This window comes from Pelodiscus sinensis, chromosome 2, assembly GCF_049634645.1.
Source record: "Pelodiscus sinensis isolate JC-2024 chromosome 2, ASM4963464v1, whole genome shotgun sequence".
Taxonomy (NCBI): Eukaryota; Metazoa; Chordata; order Testudines; family Trionychidae; genus Pelodiscus; species Pelodiscus sinensis.
The window spans coordinates 223,789,865-223,800,453 of NC_134712.1; the positions used below are offsets into that span (position 1 = coordinate 223,789,865).

Below are 10,589 nucleotides of genomic sequence, written 5' to 3' on the forward strand. Positions count from 1 at the left end.
ATTGAATGTCATTAATTTTTAAATGTAATATAAGAAAGCTCAAGAGAAAGAGGAAAAAAATCACAAGTATGATTGAAATCTTTGTGTGCTAACATTTTGAGGGGTCTGCACACAATCAGATTATTGAAACTCCTCATGAGGCTTTTGATTTATGGAATGAATTCCACAGAAAATTTTAGATTGTAAAAAAACAAGGTTATGAAATATCTGTCCAAGGTAACTGGACTACATACCAGTTCCCAATTTTTATTCAATAACTGATAAGACTAAATGTTGGTGTAAACATTTTATCTTAGAGTAAGCAGGTGTTACTTGGTCACTGTGTCTTTCAGAACCTAATTAGTGGAGCATACATACACTGTATCATTCTCTGTGAATGGAGAGGTAGATATGTGTCTGGTAATATCTAATCTGAGGTTAACAGGGACAAAATGATTCCAAGACATTTTGGGCCTATATAAACCAACCGCAAATCAATTTGGGGACCTAAGTGGACCCATTGTTTCCACATTTATTATTTGATGACTTCAGTATCTTCTTTTAGGAGTCATCACTGGAGACAAAGCAGCATGCGTACATGGATATGTATAGCATTAATATTTGGATTTATAACTGCATATATAGATCAACACGTGAACACATATGTATTCTCTACTTGAGATAAACAAAAAGAGAACTAAAACTGGGCTATACACAAAATTCTGTGGAAGTTGATGTGTTTGAACTACAGGATTGGGCCTATGAAGATGTAAAGGGGGACGGGGAAAAAACTCCAAAGGAGTCCAGAAAAAAGGAAAACAGAAAATTGTATTTAAAAAATAAGGGAATAGTTAAAACTATATTGAAAATGGTTATAACATGTTGATCAAAGATGCAGTTTGGAATTTTAGACAGAGGCGTACATAGTGAATATATTTTTTTAACTACAGAAGTTATGCAGGTATAAGTAAATCAGTACAATTATTGAGTATGTTCACACTGTTGTGCTTGCAGTCCTGGCTAGTGAGATGCAGAAAGGCTACTAGACTGGTCAATTCATGGTGCAATATGGATACAAGCAGATTATTGCTTGCACTGTACTCCTCAAGGCTTTCTGTGCAAAACAAACAACAACAACAAAATCTGCACACAATATTTTAAAATTCTGCCAATGTTATTTGTCAAATAAATGTGGAGGCTCCAGCATGGCATTGGGACCACTGACTGCACTGAGGTGGGAATCACACTTCAGTCACTTCTCCCCCACCCTGGGACATGGCTCAGCAGTAAGGCTGCATCCAACCCTAACACAGCACCAGGACCCAGAAAGTGTGTCCCAGAAATACCCCAGAACCTTGCCCCTTTGTGTCTGGTGCACCAAGTATGAGCAGGCAAGCTCAGCAAGCTAGGATCCAAGTATGGGGGATCCAGGTATAGGTTGAGAAGTTCTGTGTGGGGCAGTCTAGGTGCAGGCAGCTCAGTGGGGAATCCATACAGCAGGTGGATCTGGATGCACAAGGTCTTGTTGGGGTGGTTCTGTATGCAATGGTAATGGCATTCTACATGGGGGGGGGGAGTGTCCAGGTGAAAGTGGCTGAGGCTCAGTCGGACAGGGTCTATGTGTGAGGAGATAGAGCTTGGCAGGCGTGTAGGAGGGTGGGCAGCTGAAGGTATGGGGCTCAATGGGGTAGGAATCCAGGTGCAGGTGATTGGGGCTTGGTGGAATGGGTGGCTCATTGGGGTGTTCCAGGTGCAGTGGGAGTTGGACTCTACAAGGGGGAAGTGATTCTGGATTGGGGGTGAGACTCAGCAGGAGGGACTAGGTATGAGGGATTCTGGACGGACGTTTGTTGTTTTAAACTATTTTACTACGTACTCAGCTAGGTAGTCTTACACTATTTTGGTGGAATGTATTTATATATTTCATGTGCTTTTATTGGTGCTAGTAGTTCTAGTGCTGAGATACACTGACTTGCAGGCAAACATCTGCTTTTAACACAACGCCTACGTCTACACTGCCGGCTTTTTGCATAAGAACTGTTTTGCACAAGAGTTGTTGCGCAAAAGTACTTGCGCAAGAGTGCATCCACACTGCTATGTGCTTTTGCTCAAGAGATGTGCTTTTGCGCAAGAGCATCCATGACAGTGTGGATGCTCTCTTAAGCAAGAAAGCTCTGATGGCCATTTTAGCCATAGGGGTTTCTTGCGCAAGAACCTCCTGTTGCCCATCCACACTGCCACAGAGCTGTCTTTTTATTCATTTTATTTTATTTTTAAGCATGGCAAATATATTGATGGTAGATATAAATGTGTATGGATGCATGCATGCTCCCACTGAAATAAGCAGTGTTACATCAGTATAATTTTCGTGTGTATAGGTGAGGTCTAGGTAAAGATACTAAGGAAAGGAATAAGGACAATGGAGGACTTGAGCTACAGCTGAAGGGAAACTAGGAAGTTGTAGGAATAAAACAAAAGTGAGAGCAATCATGACGCTTGAAATTTTATTGTGGAATTTGAAATCACCCATGACAACCTAATGCAATGGTTTTCAAACTTTTTTTTATCATGACCCAGTTAAAGAAAATTGTTGTTGCCTGTGACCCAACATAATTTGATTAGAGTGTGGGCTCTGTGGTGGGGCTGAGTATAAGAACTTTGGGATGTAGGAGGGAGCTCCAGCTTTAAGGGAGAAGGGTTGGGGCAAGAGGGACTTACCTTGAGCAGCTCCCAGTCAGCAGTGCAGCGGAGGTGCTAAGGTCCGCTTTAGCCTCTCCTGGCCCCCAGACCACTCTGCACTCCAGAAGCAGCCAGCAGCAGGTTCCCAGCCAATGGGAGTGCAGAGCTAGTACTTGGGGGAGGGGCAGTGTAGCAGTACTGGGTCATGGAATGTCAGGCACTGGGTCTCATTGCTGCAGGGGGATCAAGTGACCAGCGGGGATGCTAGGACAGGCTACGTGCCTGTCCTGCACCACACACTGCGCTGCACCCCAGAAGCGGCCAGCAGCAGACTCTCTCCCCCGCATCCAACTTAGGAGCCAGGCCTGCTGCTGGCCGCTTCTGGGTTGCGTCTCAGTGTCTGGTGCAGGTGCAGGACAGGCAGATAGCCTGCCTTAGCACCCCCACTGGTCACCCTGCAGCAACAAGACCCAGTGCCTGACATTTCATTACCCAATACCTGTAGTTTAAAAATTACTAACCTAATGGACGAGTGAGAGCCAGGCAACTGCCGGAGGAGCCAAAAGGATAATAGGGGTACATCTTGATTACATGCCTCTGCCGACAGAGGAATGTAAAATAGGCTACCTGACATAGTCAATGAAGGCTTCATTAAAATAGAAATGGCTGCTGTGCTGTGCCGGCTCAGCAGATCGTTGGCACAGTGCGCAAGTCAAGACATGGATTGGTCGACAAGAGAAGCCTTTGTCGACTACTCCTGTAAACCTCGTTTCACGAGGCATAAGAGAGCGGACGACAAAGACTTCCCTTGTCGACCGATCGCGTCTTGACTCGCGCGCTGTGCCGATGATCAGCTGAGCTGGCACAGCGTGGCAGCCATTTTTATTTTAATGAAGCCGGGGATATTTAAATCCCTGCTTCATTGACTATGTCGGGTAGCCTATTTTACATGCCTTTGTAGAAATTAATGTTGCTTGTCTACACTGGCCTCTTGCGCAAGAGTACTTGCACAAGCGGGCTTATCCCTGAGAGGGAGCGTCAGAGTATTTGCACAAGAAGCACTGATTTTGTACATTACAACGTCAGTGTTCTTGCGCAAATACTCGTGGCCAGTGTCAGTGTAGACAGGTGGCAAGATTTTGCGCAAAAGCAGCTGCTTTTGTGCAAAATCTTGCCAATGTAGACACAATCTTACTGTGGGTACTCTTATTTCAGGTGAAGAGCATGGCTTCTTTTGGTTTATCTTAAATAAATCCTTAACATATTTAAAACAAACTAAAATTGTCTACACCAGCAATGGGGAATCAGGAACAGGGAGTGGGCCACATGAGGGGCCCTACCTCACCACACTGGGCTGCAAGAGCCCGCAGCCCACTGGGGTTCCACCTGTAGTCCCACTGCCCCCGTCTGCCCACCTCTCCCTCTTGCGCACTGGGGCACCTGACCATCACACTTTCTACTCATTTCCCTCCCTCCTAGCACTTTCAGAGTACCACAAATCTGCCAATTCATACTCCATCCTGGATCTTCTCCCTCCCTCCTAGATCTGGAACAGTTGCTACTGATTCATGGTGTTCTGGCTTTGAGAGGGAAGAGCAGGGATAGATCACCAATCAGTGGATTTGCAGTGCTCCAGAAGTGCTGGCAGGGAGGGAAAGGAGTAGGGAAGAGGGGGGCTCCAATGCCCCAGTGTCATGTGAAAGAGGGGAGCAGACAGGAGGCCCCCGTGGGCTGCTTGTTGTTCCCCGGCCACAGGTTGCCCATCACTGGACTACACCAGTGTTTCTCACCAGTGGTATGAGTACTCTTAGGGGGACTTGAGAGAAGTCTGGGGGGCACGTCAACACAACTAAAATTTGGAGAAAACTGATTTTTTGTTTTAAGTTTCACAGCGCTTTATTATTTTTGTACTTTTTACACCCAAAAATGTCATTGCCTGCCCAGCTAAGATTAAGTTGTTTAAACAAATGTGTTGCAATGGTAGAAAAAAATTGTTACAGTCTGAAAACTGTGGGTACTGGGGGTACTTATAATTTTTTTTTTAAAAAAGGGGTACTTTATAAAAAAAGGTTGAGAAACACTGGACTACACAGTCTCTTGCACTTGTTTTAAGTGTTTGCATTTAAAATAACTGTAGGCAGAAACCAGAGATAAACGGGCAGAAACAGAAAATCTTTGGGGGTAGTGCCAGATTTTTCTGAGAACAAGGAGATAAAGGGACAAAGTGATTGAGATTTTGGATGAAAATAAAGCTTCTAAGATCTGAAACAGGTGCTCCAGAGCAGCAGAGGAGATGGGAGAAGAAATGGGAAAACAGGTGTATATTTTGGCCACGTTTATGTTCCTCTTTCCTTTTCAAAGGTAACTTTGCTTAATTTTATTGCAGATAGTTTAACAAACCCACACTCCCTTTCACTGATGTTTGTGTAGTGTTAGCCACGTCAACAGAAGGCCAAATTATATGTGAGGATTTGAAGAGCCCAAGGGGCTATGCACTCAATCCAAAACATAGGTGAAAACTTAAAAAACATCCCTTGTCTTTGCCTTTTCTCCTCATGCTGTGTGTTTCAATGGAGCTAGAGAAGCACTATCACTTTGAAATAGCGACTTGGGCATAGGCAGCAAGTTATATGGGCCTATGGTGCCCCAGCACCAAGAATATTCTTGGCCTGGGGCTTAGCCCAGTCCTCTGCATCCCTCAGTGTCCCCCTGATGCCCGTGCATGCCTCAATGCCACATGCTACCCCCAGGCAACTTAAAATGCCCCAGGGGCCTTCCCACTGACACTGGCAGCTCAGCAGAGAACAGCTTCCTGCTGCTCACTCCCTGTAGCACCCAGAAAGAGGGGGTGGTGTCTACGTGAACCCAGGGGGCAGGCACAGGATGCACAGGGGAGCTCATGGAGGCAGGCAGCATTGCTCAGAAAACCCTGCCCACCAGGAGACACTGCCAGAGGGAAGTGTCCCAAGCAAGTCTGGCACTGCCTACACCCTCCCTCCAGAGCCTGCGCCCTCCCCCCAGCCCCTAAACTCCCAGGATACCCATTCCCTGCCCCAGACAAGAGTCAGCACCTCTCCCCAACTCACCCTCTCGAAGCCTGAGGCAGGCGGGGAGAGAGTGTGAGTAAGGGAGCGGTGCAGGCTCTGAGCAGTCTGGGCATCCCCCAAGTTTCTGCAAACCTGCAGGGGCCTGTTTTACCACTAAGGCGGGAGGAGGGGAACGTGGCTTTAGCAGTGACTGCGGGCAGGGCGGACGGGGCCCGCCTGTGACTCCAGCAGCGACACTGACACCCCCGCCGGAGAGCTGCGCGGCCTCCATTTCCAAACAGGAGCGAGCAGGCTGGACACGGCGCGGCCCACGTTCCACGGAGGCGGGGCCGCGTTCGGTGACGCCACCAGGCCCCGCCCCTTCCAACGTGCCGAGGGAGTGAGGTAAACAACCAGGCCCGCCCGCCGCGGCCGCCCAGTAGCTTCCAGAAAGGCCGCGCGCGCCAGGGCCGCCCACCGCTGTGGCGCAGCAGGAATTGCCGCCCGCCCGCCGCGCCGCGGGAGGGGTGATGCCCTTGTTTATTTTTACCCGGGCGGCTCATCCTCTCCGGCTGCCCGAGCGCGGCCGCCCCCCGCCCCGGCCCCGCCTATAAAAGGGCCGCCCGCGGGGGCTGAGGATGCAGCTCTACAGCTCCGTGATCACCCACTACCCGGCCGCAGGGGCGGCGGCGGCAGCAGCAGGCGGGGCAGGCGTCTTCAAAGTCTCCCTGCCGCCGCCCCCCTCCCAGGACGCAGTGGGCCAGGGCCCGGCCGCCGAGAGCCCCGCCAAGGAGAGTCTGCTGCCCGGAGGCAGCGCCGCCGCCATGACGGCCTTCTCCTCCTGCTTGGAGCTGATGCCCGGCGGGCAGGCGGCGGCCCAGCAGTACAGCTCCGGCGCGCAAATCACCGTGAGCCGCAGGAGGCCGCTGGAGAGGATCGTGCCCATTCGCATCGTGCAGCGCCCCGAGCCTCCCGTCGAGCTGGCCCCGGCCTCCCCGCACGGCCGCGCCTGGCTCGAGGACATCCTGGGGAGCATGAGACAAGCCGGCGGGGAGGCCGAGGCCGCCGCATTCCCGCAGCGCCCGGAGGAGCCCAGCAACCACAGCCTCCGTCTCAGCGAGCACTGCCAGGCTCTGCAGGCGGCGGCGGCTAGCGCCCAGCCAGGCCCGGCCGCCACCTGCGGCGGCGAGGAGAGCAGTGGCCAGGCCTTGCCCTGCTCCCCGCTCGTGGAAGAGGAGGAGGGACCCAGCCTGAGGAAGGGGACGGAGCGGAGCGAGAAGCTGGCTCTGTACCTGGCCGAGGTGGAGAAGCAGGACAAATACCTGCGGCACAAGGGCCGGTTCCGCTTCCACATCATCCCGGACGGCAACTGTCTGTATCGCGCCGTCTGCAAGACCGTGTACGGGGACCAGCGGCTGCACAGCGACCTCCGAGAGCAGACCGTGCACTACATCGCCGACCATCTGCACCATTTCAGCCCCATCATCGAGGGCGATGTGGGCGAGTTTATCATCGGCGCCGCCCAGGACGGTGCCTGGGCTGGCTACCCTGAGCTCCTGGCCATGGGGCAGATGTTGAACATAAACATTCATCTCACCACGGGCGGCAGGCCAGAGAGCCCCACCGTCTCCACCATGGCCCACTACTTGGGCCCTGAGGACCCTTCCCGGCCTAGCATCTGGCTGAGCTGGCTCAGCAATGGGCATTACGACGCTGTGCTGGACTGCGAGTGTCCCAACCCGGAGTATGAGGCGTGGTGCAGGCAAACTCAGGTGCAGAGGAGGCGGGATGAGGAGCTTGCCAAATCCATGGCTATGTCGCTGTCTAAGATGTATATCGAGCAGAATACTTGCTCCTGAAACTGCCTAGCCCGTGGGATTAGTGCCCTGCTCCAGGTTCAAGAGAGACCGTTTGCACCGGCCATGGTGGTGATGCCTTAATCCTTCCTAAAGCAGCCATGCCCCGGACTGAGGAGCTTCCCTACAATATTAAACTGGGGGGGAAGGAACAAATCTGGTATTTGTAATATTCTCCTGTATAAAATTAGCCCATGATATTTGGAAATAGATTCTCCATGTATATTTGTGGTTTTTTTCCAGTTCTCAGTTTTATAGAAGAATGTATTTTTTGCACATTATTTTTTTAAACTGTTACCTTCATCTACTACATCTTCTATTGGCATCTGGCTTTCAGCCAAAAAAGTTTGTATGAGGTTTATTTTGTAAATATAGTTTAAGGGTTTTTTTGGCTGTGGTTTGACCCATACAATTTCTACCAAATGAAATTGGTGTCAGCCAGATTGAGTGGTAGGTGGACCACTTTCCTTGATTGAAAGTTTGCTGCACTTTTATGCAAACCATGGTTTAGCTAAAGTTTATTTGCTTTCCAGCAAATAACTACTTCAAACAGTTGAATTGATTGCCTCAAGCACAGAACAAGTCTTATAAGCCAGTTGGAATGTAGTTGTTCATGAATGGTACAGGGAGCAATTATGATTCTTCCATATTTAATTACTGTTTAGAGTAAATTGGCCTCTGGTTGATTGGGTGATTCACCCATTGTTTCATTTATATTTTATTAAATTTCTGTTAAAATTGAATGTAGAATGTTGTGATAATTTATAGCTTTGTTAAGAATTGGCTGCACATCAGTCTGATTTTGAGTTACTTTTTTTCACATGCCTTTCTCTCCCTCCCCCCCCCCCCTTGGCACTTGCATTTTAAATGCCCTTTTCTCTTGGCACCAGCTGTTATCACAATATTTTACTTATTTGATGTTCTTTCTCAATCAAGAATATAATGCACTGTCCTATATTATGTAAAAAGTATTTAAACCAAGACTTGTATGGTTTGCTGGGTCAAACAATAAATGTTTCCAACCTGAGTTATCTTCTTTTAAATCTCCTGTAAATTTTAATTTTAGACTTATTTATTAAGTAATGCAGTTTGTACTTTTTTATTTTGTGAATTTTTTTGAATTACTACAGTATTTGTATAATAGGAATATTCTTAGCTAAAATGGAATGAATAAAGTGTATAATTTTATTTGGTTTCTCTTTACATTTTGGTTCTTCAGAGTTGCATAGTGTTTGTAAAGGAATGTTTGTTTACTGCAGTCACGTGGGGGGAGGGACAAAACTGACAACAAAAGTTCTGGTCTGTGATGGGACTGTAAAAATACTATTTGCAGGTTTAATAACATGGTTTCTATATGAATAGTTTAAGCTTTTCAAACTCAAGATTGTTTTCACTATGGCTAATGTTGCTATTTGGATATATCCAAAAAGGCTAGAAGAACATTTTTAACAGTGGTGTTGCAGATGTGTTTTGAATGAGACTAGAAATGAGTTATAAAATGGTTCAAGAAAGAACAGCTGCAGGATCCATAGCAAGTAATATTTGGTATGTCTACCAAACAACACCTGCAGTTGGCCCCACATCACTTGTTTATGGGGCTATAAAATTGCGGTGTAGATCTTTGGACTCTTAGACTGTCTTCTTCATAGCAACTCAGAATCTGGCCCTGTCCTGAAGTCTTATACTACAGTTACATAGCCTCAGCCCTCTGGAGCCTTAGTCTGATGAACAAAGCAAGCCACAGGTGTTTTGTTGTAGTGTAGATATGCATTGGGTGCTGTCCTCTCTGCTGTATCTAAGAACAATAGCTTTAAATAAGAGGAGGCTATACTAATTAGAATTTCATGGCTTTTGTGTCCCTTTTTATTTTATTTTTAAACAAGTGTGACACTTAAAATGGACTGATTTTCATCTTTGGTTAGCTGATGTACAAGAGTCAGATTCCATCAGTAGATGCCAGTCCACTCATGTTTGATCATAGACTTCATTGAATATTCTGCAAAGAGATAAAATTCCGAGAAGTTAGTTCAGTGCAAAAATATATGCACACGTATTTAAACGAAAAATATATTGAGCTGTAAGAATAATGATTAGGGAAAGCTACATAAGACAGCAAACTTTAAGGATCCAAACAGTACTTAATTATCGGGTATCTAAATGATTTGCTAAATTGGGGTCAATAGCATCTGTTTATCATACAAAGAATACTCAGCTATGTTAATGAGTTTGAGTGCAATATAAAGAATAACATCTGTAACAAAGCTACTGGACACATTCCATGCGTAAACAATTTATAAAATCCTTTGTTTCCTTTTTTAGGGCCTTTAAAATCTGCTTCAGCTTTGCTGTGCACTAGCAGTTGCAGGTAAGCGGGAAGTCTCTAAAGGAGTAGAGGGGTAGGTAAATTATTATAGGGGAATTTTATTGTGCATTTTTATTTGTATTATTTCTATTAAAGTATAAATAGGTATAAATTAAGTGCAGTTCTGTTTCCTCTAGCGACCAGCTTGAAGGGTTCCTTAGTACTCTAGTTCTGATAGAACATAGTGCATATTGGGGTGTGTCTGTTGCTGGTACAGTAGAACCCTAGTTACAGACAGCTCAAGAATGGAGATTGTAACTCTGAAAATAACTCTGAAAATAATGTAATTCAGGCTCCAGGTCCAAGAGATGACACTCCTTGGCAGGCTTCAGAAGTGCGTGTGCACAGCATGTCTCCCAGGGAAGTGGAGGTAAGAACAGCATACCCTCTCCCAGCAGAGGTGGGGGGAAGGAGGTGTAAAAGTAGTGCCAACCTCACTCTTGCTCCTGCTCTACTGTCTGGTTGCCTTGGGTTGATAGTGCCAGTATCTTGCTGTAAGTGGCTGCCTAAAGGTGCTGCTCCTACAGCTCTCATTGGTCATGAACAGTGGACGAGCCACCTTAGGTAATTGCTGTCCAGCCAGAGCCCTTACCTCTTCTTGCACCCCAGTCTCTTGCCCCAGGTCAGAACCCTTTCCTGTACCCCACACCGATACACATTGGGGAGCCCCCATGGACACGTTGGCAT

General features: G+C 47.4%; 1 protein-coding gene across 2 annotated transcripts; it reads left to right on the plus strand.

The window, feature by feature from the left end:
* Positions 1–6,068: 6,068 nt before the first annotated feature.
* On the plus strand, positions 6,069–8,728 carry OTUD1 (OTU deubiquitinase 1). 2 transcript variants are annotated; one of them, XM_075922521.1, is made up of 2 exons: positions 6,069–6,658; positions 6,740–8,728. In XM_075922521.1, the coding sequence occupies exons 1-2, from the start codon at positions 6,323–6,325 to the stop codon at positions 7,541–7,543; spliced, it is 1,140 nt and encodes a 379-aa protein (XP_075778636.1). In that variant the 5' UTR covers positions 6,069–6,322; the 3' UTR covers positions 7,544–8,728. The 2 variants fall into 2 exon arrangements, with proteins under 2 accessions (XP_075778636.1, XP_006119597.2); XM_006119535.4 differs by having other exon boundaries at positions 6,070–8,728.
* Positions 8,729–10,589: the final 1,861 nt, after the last annotated feature.

What these genes read in the sequence shown, in the direction of transcription:
- OTUD1 (XM_006119535.4), top strand. Translation starts at nt 6,323, where the DNA reads ATGCAGCTCTACAGCTCCGTGATCACCCACTACCCGGCCGCAGGGGCG.